The 18,876-nt window shown below is 40.7% G+C and overlaps 2 protein-coding genes across 2 annotated transcripts; both read left to right on the top strand.

Annotated features, from left to right (window-relative positions):
- Window positions 1-7,633: 7,633 nt before the first annotated feature.
- LOC133967380 (potassium voltage-gated channel subfamily E member 2-like) lies at window positions 7,634-9,197 on the top strand. The gene is made up of 2 exons (XM_062402799.1): window positions 7,634-7,802; window positions 8,771-9,197. The coding sequence occupies exons 1-2, from the start codon at window positions 7,776-7,778 to the stop codon at window positions 9,098-9,100; spliced, it is 357 nt and encodes a 118-aa protein (XP_062258783.1). The 5' UTR covers window positions 7,634-7,775; the 3' UTR covers window positions 9,101-9,197.
- A 1,986-nt stretch (window positions 9,198-11,183) lies between these two features.
- On the top strand, window positions 11,184-17,312 carry casq2 (calsequestrin 2). The gene is made up of 11 exons (XM_062402798.1): window positions 11,184-11,679; window positions 13,674-13,758; window positions 13,927-14,027; window positions 14,138-14,249; window positions 15,249-15,322; window positions 15,401-15,531; window positions 15,643-15,688; window positions 15,768-15,822; window positions 16,411-16,511; window positions 16,608-16,682; window positions 16,794-17,312. The coding sequence occupies exons 1-11, from the start codon at window positions 11,443-11,445 to the stop codon at window positions 17,091-17,093; spliced, it is 1,317 nt and encodes a 438-aa protein (XP_062258782.1). The 5' UTR covers window positions 11,184-11,442; the 3' UTR covers window positions 17,094-17,312.
- Window positions 17,313-18,876: the final 1,564 nt, after the last annotated feature.

Here is an 18,876-nt window from a genome sequence, read left to right as displayed (position 1 = left end):
GAATCTATAATCAATCCATAAAGAATGTGTTGCACTTTCAAAGATGATTGTGAGTGTTTCTGATCACCTGTATAAAAAGATAAACAACGTGTCTCCAAATCCTCCACCTATCACGAGACGAAGCCAAAATAACCAAGATACAAACAGCCATCTTGCACATTTGGAGCCAGAGTTTGCCCAGTAGCGATCAGGGGAGGGAGCCATAGAAGCAAGCTTCTGCCGATGCATGGACTTTACAGAACGCAAGTCAATCTCAGTTGTGTTGTAACCAAACACACTGAAAAAAGTTATCTGATGTATATTTTGAGTCTCTAGTTTGGTCCATGCCCGATCCGCCAACATGGCGGAGGCAGGATTTATGACCTATTCCGCATTCAGCCACAAGGGCAATCCAGAAATTTTGGCTTCAATTTTAGAGAGTCGTCAAGTTGCCAATCTTTATCTACAGCCCATGCCTTAGGGAAAATAATGGAGTATTTCATAATGTGGTTTGAATTATCTCACGCCACCACTGTTTATTTAAACTGTACTAAATGGATATCTGTTGTGTAATAGCTTTAATCTAGTGGAAACACTACCTGTGTTTGCGTCTCTCTCTCATCATCCTAATGGTATCAAAGCTGCAGGCTACGACTACATCGCCACATGCTTTGAGTTTGACAGCACTGTAACTCAGACTAGCTGGAATCTTCTTTATCGTATATCACTCCAGCACTGTTACAAATCTCGCCCGCCCCGGCCCCTGGTCGACTCGTACCCTCCCTCTTTCCCCAGAAGAAACTAATGATATTGTCCTTGTGGAAAAGTACTGGCATCTGGGCCATGCTTTGTTCATTGTCTGCTTTGGATAGCGAGGACAGAAACAATAGTCTGAAACAAATGGCTTCACAGTGTGGCAATGATGATATTATTAGATGGGGCGAATCGGGCCGCATGCATTACAATATTCTATTAGTTATGAGCAACGTGCCTTAAAAATTCGATTTTGTTACATGATCCCTTAAAGATTAGATAAAAAAAACAACTATTGTGAACTCTATGATGCCTAAAGGCGTACTGAGCAGGACTTTCCAAATGAAATATCATAACGTTAACTGAACACAGTTAGTCTTTCATCCTGTTGATCAGTGTTTGCAGTCTTCTTACTCTTCATGTTTTGGATTTGTGATCTTTTGGCAAGGGGATGTAAAACACAGAGAGGTTCATACGTGCCCTGGACTGAACCATCAGAGGCAGTGCTTCCCGACATGTCGTCTGTTTCCCACCTCGCACAAACAAAGTTGTTCAGGTTAGATTGATGGTATAAATGAGGCTTAGCGCTGAAAAGGCCGGATTAGGGGCCTTAGAGGATCGAGTCAGGACATGAAGGTAAAACATATACAGGTGTGATTGCCTCATTCAAACATCAACAGTACTAACGTTGGTGTCTTTTCTCCTGCATCCGGCCCTTTATCTGCTTCTACAGGGCTGAACAAACACAGAACCCACTTTTCGATTTGCTTTTACACTGAAAACTTGAACTGTAACCCATAAAAATTCCACTCCACCACCAGCAGCTGTATGTTCAGCAAAAAGAAAAAGGTGTTCAACGTCTTGAAGTAGACAAAGTATCCATAAAGAATCCCGGTGTGTGTGATGGCACACCTGCATGACATGTTATACCAGAGAGTGATATTCAGTAGGCTGTGTTGAATAATTTAGTCTGGTCAGTAAAGTATCTCCCCCCCCGACTTAACAACTAGATATCCCATTCCTACAAAATACTTACAGTATAACCTTTCTTCCACATTCCACTGTTGTTACTCCCTTGTTCTGCTATGATTGATATGGAAACAGTAAAATGATGGTGATATTACACTGTAATAAATGTTGGGAAATGTAAACTTTAAATCATTGGTGGTGTGTAGTGTGTATTCTTATGAGCTATTGATTTCCTATTGTCTTCTAATAATCTCATTACAGCACTATTGAACATTCTGCAAACTGTACTTTTAACACCAGCTAAAATGAAGAAACACATTTTTGTGTGCGCAGCCCTGTCATGAGGTGTGTCACATTTTTAGATACTAAAACAAGTCATTCACCATCATTCTTTATACCAGTGTGATGGAATCCAGTTTTAAGTATCTTACAGAGATAAAACCTCCATCTACCTCAGGGGATTTTATGATAGTATGTTTAAGAAATATAGGAGCTTGGTCTTGAGGCCTGATTTGAAAGTGACCTGCGTAGTTGGGCATTTGTACACAAACGGCTGCCAATGTCTTATCTGTAAAGGAAGTGCAGATACTTTCTTACAAAACTTTCCCGAACCTCAACACCATGCATCTAGGAAAATCATAAGAGAGGCAATATGATATTATTGAGTGAGGATTAGTAAAAAATTTAGTGTTTGAATGTTTGTTTTCCTAAACATCATCGTACTTATTGTTTGATCGTTTTCAAGATCATACTACAACTGAAAGGAAATGGAGGGATGATGGTGGATTTTAATCTAGAATGAGCTTGTTATTTCTCTTACTAGCATGTTTAAGCAATAATACCTATTAAGTGTACATACCTACTTTTCTGTTTGTTTCTGTTTGTGTCCAATAATGTTTGGGTATTTTCTGAGTCTAGCCAAAGGTCCTTTGGTTATTCACCCACTCTGAAAGTTTAAAAACATCAGCGATGTTCATGCTTATTGGGGTGGCGGCGGACGCAGCCATGAAGGGAATGCGATGTGACCTTTCAAATATACAGCAAACACATAGTCAATGCATTCCTGTCATTCCCCATGCACAGCCCTGACTAAACTATTGCGGCATGCTTGGGAAGCTTGCATTAATCCATGAAATAGCGCTTCAATGGCAAAGGGAAATATTTACCTCTTTTAGTCATAACAGCAGGAAGAATAGTGTCTAGGGCTGTAACGTGGTGAATGTGAATCAATGAGGCATAGACCACTGAGGCCTTCTCCTGTCTTTCTAGGTCAGACTCACCGTTGACAACAACATTCTTGACTGGTGACAAATTGACACTGCGCGCGGCGGTGCTGTAACTGCTGACAATGAGTTTGCTGATAAGGACACAGTTACTTATAATGATTGAGGGGGGGGGGGGGGGGGGAGAGCAGAATTATCAAGAGCGGTCATTCTTTTAGGCCATAATGGAAGTGGAAAAAAAACAAACCTTATCGCTCCACTCTCATGTCCCGGTAATAAAATGGGACTACGAACTCTGGCACAGAGTTTCCACAAAACGGTTTGAAAATGGGTTGGAAAAGTTTTAGACAGGGGAGAGGGAGACAGACGGCTCAGGTGGAAAGTTGAGCGGGTCATTTTTCTCCCCTTAAGGGACCTGGACATCGCTCTCCTTCCACCATGTTTTGCAAATTCAAAGAAAGTGATCCAGATCCGTACCCATAACGCATCATTCCACCAAGTTTTTACCGATAATCCATCCAGTACTTATCTCAGAGAAACAAACAACTGACAAGCTGAGGTGAAAACATAACCTTCTTAGCTGTTAACTATCTACTTAGATGTAGCTCCATGTTTTGTCCCTTTAGCAATGGATGATATATTTGCAGAGGAAGAATGGAAGGAAGAAAGCAATGGGGAAAATAATTGTGCGCTAAGCATCAAATGAGTTACCACCAGTGTGAACAAAATGCTTTGTCTTGAGTCAAGAGGAACCGGAAACATTGGTTGAGTTTAGATTCAGCTGTGATCAATGAAGTCTCCCAACAATATATTGACTTCACAGCAAGCTCTGAGAAACGCTGATGAACTCTTTTGCAGTTTGTGTTTTGAACGTGTGCACCAGATTCGTTGTGGTTTGTAAAGTCGTATGTCGACACCAGACTTCATAATCGTTTAGGTCTGAATCTGAAGCGTTGCTCTGGTTATTTACCTCCAAATCAGCTCAGTGAGATAACAGGAGCGACCATCATCTGCTCTGGGAAGAGGGCGTGGTGTAACAGGGGCAAGGAGCCTCAACTGCATGTGTGGAAAAGTACTGCTGTGTTGTTGTTGTCGCCTCACATCAAATTAAAACAGAAGAGAGAGATATAGAGGAATCCCAAGCAAGGGCATCATTTCATTTGCATTAAAAGTATAGATGAATGATTTGTAAAGAATGGTTAAAAAGTTATTTTTAGGAAGACGTAACTGTCGTTCTCACATGAAAACCTGGATTTATACGGCCAGGTGCGTGACTGTTGTCCCCAACCAACTGACAAATCATCAAAGTTGTCACTGTTTGTGTAATGGTGCGCACTGACTCCTCTGACTCAGAACAGTGGTTTATATCAACTCTTCATGAAAGGCACAACCCGGAGTTTGCCTCTAGATATCACACACAAACACAGAACGTGTTCCTGCACGTGTGCATTAATAAGTGGGCATGGCATGTGTCTTTGTGAGTGTGTGATTCTGTATTTCAGATTTTATGTAACATTCAAGCCCAGCGGGGGGTTTACGGTTCACTGTCCCTCTCTTTGGCATTATGTCAGTCTGGCCTTGGGGTTTTCCGTTGATGAAGTCACACAGCCTGCGGTCACCGCAGTCACTGCCTCTCGGTCGTAAGCACTTTAACTATTTGCGTCAAATGGCACGTTGTTACTTCAGGCAGAGCACCAGCGGGTTGCTATGTGCTTAAAGGGGTAGTGCACCCCAAAAATGAAAATTCACTCATCACTTACTCACCACTGTGCCGATGGAGGGTGTTTGAGTCTGCAAAACACTTTTGGAGTTTCAGGGGTAAACAGCGTTTCAGCCAATTTCAAAACAATTGAAGTAACTGGGCGACCACTTCTTCAAACGTACCAACAGAAGACAAACTGAAAATGCCTCCATGCTCGTCCTGTGGTGTCTTCCAAGTGTCTGCCAGCCCCGACATTCATATTCGACTTAAAACGGTGTCATTTACAACATGTTGTAGCCTAAATGTCTCGCAATAGCTGCAGTGGCTTGTGGGCACTTGGGTGACACCACAGGAGCAGTATGGAGGCATTTTCTGTTTGAAGAAGTGGTCGCCCGGTTACTTCAAAACTTCACCCCCCCCCCCTCCCCCTCAACCGGCGTAGTGGCGAGTAGATAATGTGTGAATGTTAATTTTGGGTGAAATATCCCTTTAACAATAAGTGGCTCATTAACAGCTACGTGGCCAGTAACATCCCATCGTTTTCGTGCAGAGGCACAGGATGTACTTTTTGAACTTACTAGTCTGTTGGCTAAAAATATTTACTGCTGTAGCTTCTTCCACCATCACCACCACACCTCCTCCTTATCTGGTGTTACGTGGTGTTAATATGACTAAGATTTCGAGTTCACGTTATTGAGGCCGATGAGTTTTCTCAGCAGCATCATCAGCTGCTCTGACACATTGAAACAACAGAGCCTTTACTGTTTATACCATTTACTGTTAGTGGTCAATTACATCAATTGGACTTAAATGAGCCTTTGTACAATCCACTCCTCCTCTATTTATGAATGTGTCACTGTTCTCAATTTTCATTTGGCCAACTCTGTTTAATACAAAAATGATATTATCTGCCAATTGAATAGAGATGTTTCCAGTTCGACATCCAACCAGGGGTGAAAGATAAAGAGATTAACAGGTGCCATGATCAGATGAAAGTGTAACGTGCATTTAATGTGAACATTTGCCATTTTGGGAAGTTAGTGCACGGAAAAAAGGAGAAAAAAAAGGATAATAAGGGCAGAAATAAGAGCAACCTTTGGATTCCGGGTTGTAAATGTATGGTCTTTGAGTTTGGTCCTATATTTGTTTAGTAAGAACATATATTTAGTGAATTAAAAGCCATTATTAATTATATCAACAGGAGCAGACTGACTTATTTAGTTGTCAAAACACTTGCCAATTGATTAAATCTAGCAATTTCTTAATTACCAGTTATTTTAAAACGTATAAACCCTTAAAGAAGTGCCTCATTAAGAAGTTTTAGAAATATGCTGCTGAATAATGGCTCTGCTCTAACGTGATGTAATTCTAAGTCAAAAATAATAAAGGAAATCTAAAGAAAAGCTGTATCGGTTTATTGTGCAAAGTGTCAGATGTCATGCTCCCTCGCTGTCGGTTCTTTCAACACACTTTGTGTTGAAACCTTCTTTCATCAGTCTGAGCCACTGGCCAAATTCCTGATTCCTGAAAAAAGATTGTGAAACATCAGATTACTGAGTTGCCATATTACCAGGATGTGCAGATACTGACCAGAGAGTGAGAGTAACGGAGGGGAATATACATCCAGGGTCATCGGAAAAGACCAGTATACACTGTTCAATTTACCTTTACTGTATTTGCATATGGAAATCCCAGTTGTAGATGATATACACTAATTTGTAGATTGTGGATGACAAACGTAACTGTACTTTTTGCATATTCTTTAATTAGCAGACAATAATGTAGCTGTTATTTCCACCTCTTTTCCACCTCTATACCGCCCGACCCTTTTTTTCCCAGGCTGTGGAATTTTACATCTTTGCAGCTCATTTTTCTAATCCGCTTTTCTGTGTGTGTCTGTTTGTGTGTATCTCGCCCTTTGTGTCTGCTTTCTTTGTACTTATCTGATCCATTTTTCTCTTGTTTCACTTTAACAGAGAAAAAAGTCAGCCCGGCGCCCCCCCGCCCCGGCCCTGGAGAGCAAAACATAAATGATCTTGAAATGATCAGAGGTAGTGAAAGTAATGCCACGGTGGCCCCCGAGGATCATAAAACAAAACATTTCACAAAACACAACAACATTTCACGCAAAATATCATTTCACAACAGAAGAACATTGCACAAAAGCCAGCAAAACTTGGTGAGGCACAACATTTGAGAAAACACACATAATGTCAAATATCTCAACAACAAATGTGCCTGTGTTTTGTGAAGTGTTGCTCTGTTTTCTGAAACCTTGATGAGTTTTGACCCTCAGAGCCACCGTAGTAATCCACTCCAGCAGTTTAGCTCCGAGGGCCAGAATTTTCCCTCCTTCAAACACGAGATCCAGTTTCAAACCTTCTTGTCAGCGAACAGATACCTAGCTGAACCGTCCTGAACAAGACAATAGACGTGTACTGACTCCAGGGTGTGGACAGTGACACCAAATTCCTTTAAATTAAGAACCCGTCTCTACTCATCACTTCGCCAAACTGCAGAAATCTCAATTTTTTAATTGTTTTTTCATACAGAACTTTAAGACAAACAATGTTGAATCAATACATTGTTGATAAATAAATAATTATACAACATATGAACACATTTTTTTTAAGCGCGTGTCAATATGATCCAGCAATGTGTGGCATTATACTGCCACCTATAGGAAGAGCTACATTATTATAAAGCAGTCAATGTTGTCTTGGGTTGTGCTTCCTCCGAGTGGGAAGATGAGGAATTACAGGCGAATAAACATATAAGCCTCATCCATTAAACATTTTTGTCTCTGCCATTTGAGTGTTAATGTATTCATTGTTTGTGCGTGTGGGTGTGCTTGTGCATGTGCATGTGTGTTAGTGTGTCTGTGCGTGTGTGTGTTATAATGACTATCAGGCCTCACCATTTATTTTTGCCAACTGGAAGTGATATCAGCCTTTTGAAGGTCATGCCGCAGTATCCTTCCCACCCTTCCGCACGCAGAAAGTCAAAACCCAGCAGAAAAGATAAAGAAAAGTAAACAGCACATGAGCAGTGTGGGCCTGTGAAGCAGTGAGCCACACTGACTTTGAGTCTTGCTGTGTTTTTGTATTTTCTCACTGCGGCATTCCCCCGACCTCCTGACAGATTTCAACATGCGGCCTCTGACATCCTGGCAGCAGGTTGGTGCAGTATGGAACAGATGAAAAACAATATAGTGTGTATCTCGATTTTCTCAATGTGTTCTTGCGACATGAGCAGTTTTCCTTTGTTCTCACGTGGTCGGCTGTAGAATTGTGCTTGAATGAGGGTGAGTGGGTGGACAGAACACAAGTAAAATCACATAGGTGGATGACGCTGATGATAATGGTAATGAAATCAATCTGGAGAGTGATAATGGCTTTTTTGGACTACTATATGTTGTGCCTGTTATTTTAACAATGTGCATATCACACATATCACTGTTCTGAATACAGCATCTGTATTCAGACGTATATGACCCACTTTTGAAGGGTTGTTGTTTAATGACAAGACAATTAACAGCCCTAACAACCTGTTGTCTCAACCAGTTTCTTTCTGTGAATGATGTGGTGCAATATGTATGGAAAACATGTGTTTTTTCCACGTGAGAGATTTTCTGCATGTGCAAATTTTTCTGAGCTTTTCTAACTGTTTTTTAAATTGAGTGGTATTTTGCTGTAATTCACTGCATTCGTTACAATTTAGCATCTTTTATATAAACGATTGAATTACTTTTGTTTGTTTTTTTTGCTCATGTTGCTGTTTATCAAATTTGATGTAACCCCACCCACAACTTCTGAGGAAACAATTTTTTTTAATATATATATAGTATATATTTACAGTGTTGAACTCTTAATAAATAAGAAATAAGAAACTCTAAAGGTTGCTTTTCTGCATTACTGCTACTTATTTAGATATTACTTTTTTATGTTGTAAACCAAGTTTCCAGGGACTTAAAGACCCAGTGAAATGAATTTGTTTACTCATAGTGATTTCATGAATTTTTTTTACCGTTGGTATTTAATGAAAATAATTCAAATAAAAATTATGCTTATTCTCTTATTAGTGTGTCGCTGTGGAACTGAATTTGCACGAGTTTAATATCTTTAGTCCTTTACCCTCCATCTAGATGAGGGACTCTGACTGGTCCAACCTGACCCTTCACCTGGAGGAGTCCTTAACTGGCGCTCTGGGTCACTTTCTTGACAACTGGAGGCATAACATGACGGCCGCCGCCAACGCTTTAGACAAGACACTGGCCGAGGAGAACTTCAGGGGTGTCGTCTGGTATCTGGCCGTGATGATCGGCATGTTAGCCTTCATTCTTGTGGCCATCCTGGTGAGCACGGTCAAGTCCAAGAGGAGGGAGCACTCGAATGACCCGTACCACCAGTACATCGAGGAGGACTGGACAGCTCAGATACAGCAGGGTGGGGTGATCAGTAACGTTGGAGTTTGATTATGCACGCAGATGCTCAACTCACTGCAAAAACCATCAGTATCATCAATTATTTATCATATGCTGGTCAAATTTGTAATAAGAACAATAAAGTCTAATTGATTTGGTAAATCTAACTTGTGGTCTAGCTCTATGTGTAATTCATTCCTTTCAATAATACGTAAAGAAAATGGCTCCCAACCTTTTATGTCTGTGGTTTCCCAGCAACCATGTCAGACACGTCAGAGTGTTACGTTTTTATTGTATGGCCCCGCAGGCAAAGTGGACCTGTGGGGCCCTAGATCAAACAACAAAACCCACTCCCACACAAAGAAACACATGATACCAAACCAGAGTCTTTTACTATCCAAATTATAAGGATACTGCAAACACATATAAAGAATAGTGCAATAAAGTAGTAGTTTATTGTACAAATTTTTGTTTTCTTTACCTTAGATGAGCCCTTTATATTTACATCAGGAGCGGGTCCTCTCTACAGTGGCCACCATGGTTTTTACAGTAGCCCAGATTGGACAAACTAAACACCTGTTGAGTTTTTATGACAACTGAAGGTTACCACAGGTTCACCTTCATGTTTGGAAAGGGAAGGTGAGGTGAGCGGTATTCAGCTGCAACATGCAAGTTTATCAATAGATACTAAATACCACACAATGAACCTTTAAGTAAGGGGGTTCTCAAAATAGTGATGTTGCGGTCTCCTGTTTATAGCCGATCATTTGGGGGTTCTCACAAAACCGTTTCGTTTCTGTCGACTAACATAATCAGCCATTCTCAGAGGCCCCCTCTCAGCTCGGGTGCACCAGGTAATTCCCTACTTTACCTAAACTGTTGCAAGAGCCCTGGTCAGAGGAACACATCAACAAGACACATCATGATCCAAATGTCTTTGGAAAAAGTTTTTTAACATTATTAATAACATATAGGTGAAAGAGGTCACAGTTAAATGCAAGATGTAAAGATTATGGTACTGTTGATATTCAAGCTTGGCCTTGGACAGAGAGAAAATTCAGCAGTGTCCACCTGCTGGCACTGGATAGGAAAACATAAAGAAAGTTAGAATGATCAGTTGTGGTGGTTCTAACTATGGGGGTTTTGAGGGTCAAACTAAATTTAGAAAAACACGAAAAAAACTCACTGTTTTCGTACGATCTTAATTGAAAAATATCACTATTAGATTGAGCTGTGTAATTTATCGGTCGATTTTCGTTTCAAAGTTTATTAATTATCTCCTTTTTTCCAGACCAGATTTTGACATGTCGCAGTAGAGAACAAACAGGTATTCATAGATAAATTAATAATGGCTGGATTTCATTGAGCTGCGTCACATTCAGGCTCCTGGATATTGTGACTGTGACCAAGCAGCTCATATATAGTTCTACCTGCAGAGAGCAGCAGAGACTCTATCAAAAGAGCCATCGTGCTTGAGAAAACTGAAGAGGAAGATAAGAATGAAGATGCAGCTGCTGATTTTTCAGTAGCGTCGAAACCGTGTGGATATAAATTATAAAGTTTCTTTTGAATACATTTGAGTCAGTTGCAGAGGAAAGATGAATATGAGGAAACCTGTTGACAGTCTTATACATTCAATTCAGACAAAGGTTTTCAACGAGCAAAACAAATCACATCCATATCAAAGTTATAAATGTTATGTATGTGTTAGATCACGTGCGCAGGACAACCAATAGAAGTGGTCCACCACACACAGATTATGGAAGTTGTCCTTTACACACCTGTTGGGAGATTGTCTCCTGAGCTGCCGCTTAAAATAGTTACAGCCCCATTTTCTACTCCGGCACCAAACCTCACGTCCACTTGGTCCTCAAACATTAAACTCCTCGATATACCTTCACCCCCGGATGTTCGGGGCTCACTCCTCTACGTCTCCATCTCACTCAGACAGAGAAAGTCCTGTAACTCACCATTAAACCCCCTGACTGTTGCCCTCTCCTATCTCTCTTACTCTCCAGCCTTTTTATTTTTAGAATTCAAACAACTGGTCTCCTAAAAATGGGCCTGTCCTAGGAGGAGTGCTGCTATGTATGGTATCCCCCCTTCCCCAATACCTAAGAGGCCCGGCAGAGCTTCTCCTTTGCCTTTGTCTCTGCAGGGAGGAAGCGTGAAGGAGCGATCGTAGTAGGAGAAGGAGTTGCCGGCTCCTGAAGATGCTTTAGAAGCTGCATTTCTGCGGACAGCTTGGGATGCAACTCACGGACTTCTTATAACATCTAAAACGCTCTGCAGCATTTTCAACCCTTGGGGTGACCTCTCCGGTCGTCCAGTTTTGCCTTGTGAAACTATAAACCTTACGTCTGACTTTCGGGAGTGTGTGGGAACTTTGGACAATGCTCCACCTGTGGTTGTTCCTGCTCCCCTGCCTGAGCCTTGTTCCTCTGGCACCGGCCGAAAAGGGCCTGGAATTCCCGCAGTATGACGGGAAAGACCGCGTCCTGGACATCAACGACAAGAACTACAAGAAAGCTTTGAAGAAGTACAGCATGCTTTGCCTGCTCTACCACGAACCCATACCCGACAGCAAGGAGCTGCAGAAGCAACACCAGATGACCGAGCTGGTGCTGGAGGTAAAGTGTTGAAGAGAGGGAAACAAAACAGGGAACAGGTGGTGAATACGTCAGGGTCAGGAGAAACTTATGGTGGCGGTGGTTTCCCCAAGGTCAGTGTGTAAGTGTGTGCACTGAATGCTCCAGTGAGATGCAGCACTGTCACTTAAGGTTATCTCAGCCTACTTCAATGTGCGCTTCAGTCTGGTAGAAATGCATGAGACCAATTTTTCCCGTGGCTCTCTCCTATTGTCAGAAATAGGCCAAGAGCTTGTGTGTTTTATGCTTTTGAGCTATTTACGTACATCAAGGGCACGGCTGCCTTCCCCCCTCTCCACCGTGGCTTTTTGTGAACTTGTCCGAACCAAAAATAAGGGCGCTCGAGGGTGTTTTGTAATCAGACTCAGCTAAGCAGCTGGTTGGGATGTGTAATTGATTAAATGAATCCCATAAAGTAGGAAACAAGTGTGCCCCGTCTCATGTTGCACGTGGCCGAGGGTGAGTTGATCTTTGGTCCGGTGAAGGTAATGTGAGCCCGGCCGTTCAGTCCTGATATTAGCTTCACTTATTTTACACAGCACAGTTGGGTCATGTTACTATAGAGTCAGGCCCCAAGTCTGTTACACACGAGTGACTCTTACTGTGACATCAGCAGATCAAGTATAAAACGTATTTGTGATGACGCTTTGCTGGTGTTTTTTCCTGTTTGAGGTATATGTACTTTGACTTTGTTTATTTGTTGAAAATACTTTAATGTGAATTTCTTTTAGATGAAATTCAGACCATAGATTTTACATAAAGATAGACGATGTGTCTCCACTCAACCCGTTGAGCAAAAATATATCAAAAATATTCCAGATGTGCTGGTGCTGCCCTCTGCATTTTTGATGTCCTTTGGAAGCATAGTCTCTATACTGATTGCAGTATTAAGTCATGGTATCGAGGTTCCGCCCATACACACCCTCCGCCAATCACCAGTCTCAGCTGTCAATCATGACATTTCATCTAGTTTTTATGCATCAAATAAGTAATTAAAATCTAACATGTAGAAAATGAACAGTTCAACATGCATCTGTGTGACAACGGAAATGACAGAAAGAATCTTTGAGAAAATCCATTTGACTTTTTAGTATGGTCCACGTCCCATCTACTAACATGGAGGGGGCAGGGATTCTGACCGCTTCAGCAGCCAGCCACCAGGGACTGATCAAGATGCTTTGGAACCACTTTTCCGGAGTAGTCATATTGTCCATCATTATATTTTCAGTCAATGATTCAGACATTGTTTACATTCATGCTTACTCGATAACAGATATCTTCTTCAGTGCTACAGTTAGATTTGTTGGTGTGATACTGCCACCCATTGTAGATCAGCAGAATAGCATGAAATGAGCAATGATAGGGTATGAATTGCGCTGCATGCATGTTTACACATATGCAAGATCGTCCCAATACATGACACAAACATAACGAGAATCCACTAATATATTACCACATAGCACAACTAGTTGTAAAAACCTGACATGGAGACGTTAAGTGTAACTGTAAATGTATTGCCACTGTAACTTTGACTGTAACTGTACTTTCCTCTGTCCACTGAAGGCTGCACGTTAATCATAAGACAAACTACCTTGTTCTATTAGTGTCAGAATAATTTTTGACGCCGGAGTTTCAATCTTTATCAACTCGCGGTTCATAGAGCAACTGCCAGAGTAATTATACTCGCTGGTTATATTTAGAACAAGGCATTCTGGGTTATTATGTAACTGAGTCTTAACTGCTCCGGTGCAGCTTTGTCACCTCTGTCAGTTTGCCAACTATGGTATTATTTTACCCCCTGTTAAGACCCAACACTGCAGCCAAGGTTCCAGAGTCAAATCCTTATTTAAATGAACTTTTGCTGAACTTTGAACCCAAACTGAACAAGTTTCTTTTTGTCTTTTTATTTACATCTTCTGTTCCAAGTCCTGTTCTTACATCTTAGTCTCTAATGATCGTTCCTCTTTCGGCTGCAGCTCGCAGCTCAGGTTACAGAAGAGAAGGACATCGGGTTTGGAATGGTCGACTCCCACAAAGACGCAAAGGTGGCAAAGAAGCTGGGTGAGAATTCGATGACGGCACAAACTTTATTTAACCTCCTTCATTCGGTTAGGATTTGCAAGTCTTCAGAGAGGATTGCCCCTGATCACAGTTATTTATTCAAGGGACAAATATCTTCAGCATCAGTCTTAAATGTACGTAATTATATGTCATATCCTCCAATCACAGGTTTGGAGGAGCAGGGCAGTGTATATATTTTCAAGGCCGATCGGGTGATCGAGTTTGACGGCCTCCTCTCTGCAAACACCCTGGTGGAATTTTTGCTAGATGTGAGTATAGACTGGTTTAAGGGCAGATTCCCAGCTGCTGGTGCTGATCAACAACAGTCGTGCCACAGTAACATGCTTCACACCAGAACTTCTCTCTCCTCTGTGTGCAGCTCCTGGAGGAGCCGGTGGAGGTGATAGGAAATGCTCTGGAGCTGCGGGCCTTCGACAGGATGGAGGAAGATATCCGCCTCATTGGTTACTTCAAGAGCGAAGACTCTGACCGTGAGTCTGTGATTTCTGCAGTCTGAACAGAACTCAGCTCACTACCTGGTTCGATCTGTGACGGGCATTGTGTGACCATGTGCCCTTCATAATCGCAAAAGTGAACCCCCTCATTCTCATGGATTTACAGATCCATTTTTACCACTATCGAACCAACAGCTGCCGCCGCCTTGTCCCTCCTCGCATGGTTTGGAAGCACTAATTCCAGAGAAGTACTTGTGGCGATGAGCCGCCGCTACTCCCCATCCCACCAACTGTGGGAGCATTAAGAGGAGGTCAAAGTTGAGCTATTTCCGCCCCCTGAGGTGCAAGTGTCATGTACACAACGGCCAAAGAAAGCACAAACAGCTGTATAAACAAGAAAATAGAATGGGGAACATACTTTTCCAACATGTCTGTGCAAAATATTGCAGTTGCAGCAATAGTCTGTAAGATTAGCAAAACTGTTTCAGCAAGTGCATTGCTCCCTCTTAATCTGCATATATATGTATATATATTTCCAATAATTTGTTTTAGTTGTCATATACAAACTCAGATTTACATCATTGTTGTCAAAAATTCACAATTCCCTAATCAAACAAGACAGGCCGAGCATCTTCATCTTTATCTGTTTAAAACATCTCACAGTCAATTTTCTATTAAATATAATGGAGTTATGAGTCATTGAATTTTAATGAAAATGACCTATTTTAGAATTTGTTATTCATCTGCATGTATAGCATATATTCTTCTCTCTCTGTATTTTCTCTGTTAAATTAATATTTGTCCAATTTGATCTTTTATTCTAATATATAATTTGCATCGAAGATATTCTACATTTTGTATTTTGGTATTTGTTTTATTTGGATTTGGTTTTCAAAGAAGCCATTGGTGGTTTCTACCACACCCCACACATATTTTAACATGTCATTGATATATTTTGTATTTATGTTGTGCAATCTAAACTCAACTCACGTCAACTCAACTATTAACATCCTCCATGTTTCCGTTTCTTCCTAGACTACGAAGCATTTAAAGAAGCTGCAGAGCAGTTCCAGCCCTACATTAGGTTCTTCGCCACATTTGAGAAATCAGTAAGTGATACAACAAACACACACACACACTTGAACACACTTGTCATTATTCTTAAGTGACGTGTGGTTTCTTCTCAGGTGGCCAAGGAGCTGACACTGAAGATGAACGAGGTGGATTTCTACGAACCCTTCATGGAGGAGCCCGTCACCATCCCAGGAAAACCTCTCTCCGAGGAGAAGCTGGTGGAATTCATAACCAAACACAGACGGTAACCAAAGCAAATACTCCCAACAAACAGGGTCACAACAGCATTTGTGTAAAGATTGAGGTCTGCGGTATATAAACCAAGTGTAACATCCAGTGGTTTCTGTGCCGACAGACCAACCCTGAGAAAGCTGCGTGCACAGGACATGTATGAAACCTGGGTGAGTGATGACTGCTGATTATTATTGAGATATCCCGGCCACTCGACAGCTACAGTACAGTTTCCATTGGTTTTCTCAGGAGGACGATATTGAAGGCATCCACATTGTGGCCTTTGCAGAGGAGGAGGATCCTGGTAAGAGTCTGTTATATATTACCCTGCAGTTTGTTTTTGGATGATGGGCATATGACTGTAGAACCTATTTAGTGTAAACATGGGAGTATATTGGGAGATGTTTTGTCTTGATGTTCATTAAAAGTTTTAATCAAACTTTCTTCAAATATAACAGTAACATAGTAAGTAAGTAAAGGTGAATGATATATGCAATTCGGATGAAATAATGAAACAATATTAAACATTAAAATTAGAATGTAAGTTGACCATTGAATATATAAACACCATTGACTGCTCTGATATTAAGTTATATTATTTTAACAAATACATAGATAAAGTTTACGAGGACATTTTTTATTTCTGTATGTCAACATGCATTTATTTCAACATGTATTTATTTATTACTTCATACATGTATTTATTTATTCATCTATTTATTAATTTATTATTTATTTGTTCATTTATTGCACTTTATAATCTAAGAACACCCAAAGGTTATTATCATTAACAGAAAAATGATGACAGATGTTTATCAATGAGCTTTGTGGGAATCAAAGTTTTGAATTAGTTATAAATCACTTGATAATGTTTAGTTTTACTTTCTTTTAGATAGCTATGAGTTTCTGGAGATCCTGAAGGAGGTTGCCAGGGATAACACTCACCTCCCTGACCTCAGCATCGTCTGGATTGACCCTGACGACTTTCCCCTGGTGAGATGTGACACCCCCGGGGTCAAAACTTAAACAGGCAGCGAGACATCATAACACACACATCATTTAACTTCATATTTTGTTGACTCACTTCAGATGATCCCCTACTGGGAGAAAACCTTCAAGGTGGACCTGTTCAGACCCCAGATTGGAGTAGTCAACGTCACAGATGTAAGTGCATGAAAACCTCACAACATGTGTGTCATGATGCGAGTGTTGTGTTTTAGTTTATCCTAACACAGGTGTATGTGTGTGTGTGTGTGTGTGTGTGTGTGTGAGCAGGCCGACAGCGTGTGGTTGGAGATGGAAGACGAGGACGATCTACCCACCGCTCAGGAGCTGGAGGACTGGATCGAAGACGTGCTCTCTGGCAAAGTCAACACTGAGGATGATGATGATGATGATGATGATGATGACGAAGACGACGACGACGATGACGATGATTATGCTGAGGATGATGATGATGACGATGATGATGACGATGATGATGATGATGATGATGATGATGATGATGATGATGATGACGATGATGACGACGATGATGACGACGATGATGATGATGATGATGATGATGATGAGTAATTTATAACAGTTATAAATCTTGACTCCTCATTCTTTACTCTTTGGACTGAGTTAAACATGGACTTAAATAATAATAAAAGTTATTTAATATTGAAAAGTATAAATAAGCCTGGAAAAGGTTTTGGGATTAATAATAAAACATTTTATATATTAAAATGTCTGAGCCAGACATTTACTTCACATTATGTGACATTAATTTATACATTTATAAATGACTGTTCATAATAAAGAACTGTGGATGTCAACAAGTATGTCGTCAGTCATTTCTTCAGTCCTCAACTAAAAACACAACTTAATAACTTCAACTGTGGAACGTAAGAGAGATCAAACTTTAAATATCAAAAGCAGCAGCAAATGGAGGAAAGTAACTTAGTACAGTGTATTTACTCAATTACTGTACTTTTACTCTACAATTTTGTCCTGCGTATTAGTATTTTCTTATACCTATACTCTATACCTCTATGTACTCTTCAGATTAAGAGACAAAAACAATCATTACATTTTGTATTGTTAAAATTAGATCAGTGGATCCCAACATGTTTGGCTTTTTGAGTGTAAGATGGACGACGTCTCCACTTCTTCCTGTTGTACAAAACGAAGCCAATATATCTGTGATACGGGCACTGTCATCTTGTACTTTTGACTTCAATTGGAGCCAGGGTAAAATATGTACTTTCATCCATGTCCATTATTTATACTGTTTATACTTTAAGGGTCGGGGGAGAAGCTGAAACACAATCTCAGCTGACATCGGTCACCAGCGTATCACAGGACCAACATTTAGAGACAACTGCTGTAATATTATTTTGAATATATTATATGTAGACGATTTAAGGCAGTTATCAAATAGCATAAGCTGAACTTATTTTCTTCTTTTTCATCTCATTATTCAAATTCAATTCAATAAGCTTTATCGGCATGACAATTACATTTGTAGCCAAAGCACAAATCATCCCACATCTCTTCGTCATGTCTGTCAGAGCGAGTAGTTTTACTTTGAATACATTTAGCTCATACCATCCTCTTACTTTTACTTCTCGAATGAGGCACTTTTACTTTGGCAGTATCAAATCTTGCAAGGATGCTGGATTTCTCACATTGTTGTGTAAGTCAATGGACGTTTAGGGTCTGAGTTCTTCGGCACTTCCAAAAATGTTATTATCCGTTCAGTCTATTAAGTTGTGGCTTCATTGGGCTCAGTGTCAATAAACTGAATTGAGAAGTAAATGTGTGTGAACAACTCTCCGTGCTCCTCTCAGGTAAATCCACTTAAGATGTGGTGTTTGGTGTAAAGCTACATTTTCTGCCCGGGGGGCCTCACAGCTTTGAAAAGCCATATGCTGACACCTTCCATTTTCACTGGAGTAAACCTCTAATCTCTTCCCTCATCGCTCACTATACGTCCTGTGTCTGTCTTCATCAAGTCCATTTCTCACCTGGAGTAATGGAGCAGGCTGCAGCTGCACAGGGAGCTAATACACTATCGTCACACTGTTGGACTGATGCAGGGAAACTCATTTGAATGCTAATTCCTCTTCCTCTGCAGGTTCACTTTGCTTTGTTGCTTTTTCCTTTTTGTTGGTGGCAGGCTTCACATATGTCTACATTGTGTTACCTGGAATATACAGTATTTTACGATCAGGGATTTTAATGCAACAGAATGCGCCTCAAGAGAAACCTACTTTATCAGGCTACTTTATTTTAGCCTAAATATTCTCTGTATCTGTGATAAAGTCCCCCAAACAAGTCCCCAAAACAAGGACTGCACCTTATCGGAATATTG

The sequence above is a fragment of the Platichthys flesus genome, chromosome 13, assembly GCF_949316205.1.
Source record: "Platichthys flesus chromosome 13, fPlaFle2.1, whole genome shotgun sequence".
Lineage (NCBI taxonomy): Eukaryota > Metazoa > Chordata > Actinopteri > Pleuronectiformes > Pleuronectidae > Platichthys > Platichthys flesus.
This window is presented reverse-complemented; position numbering and strand designations above follow the sequence as displayed.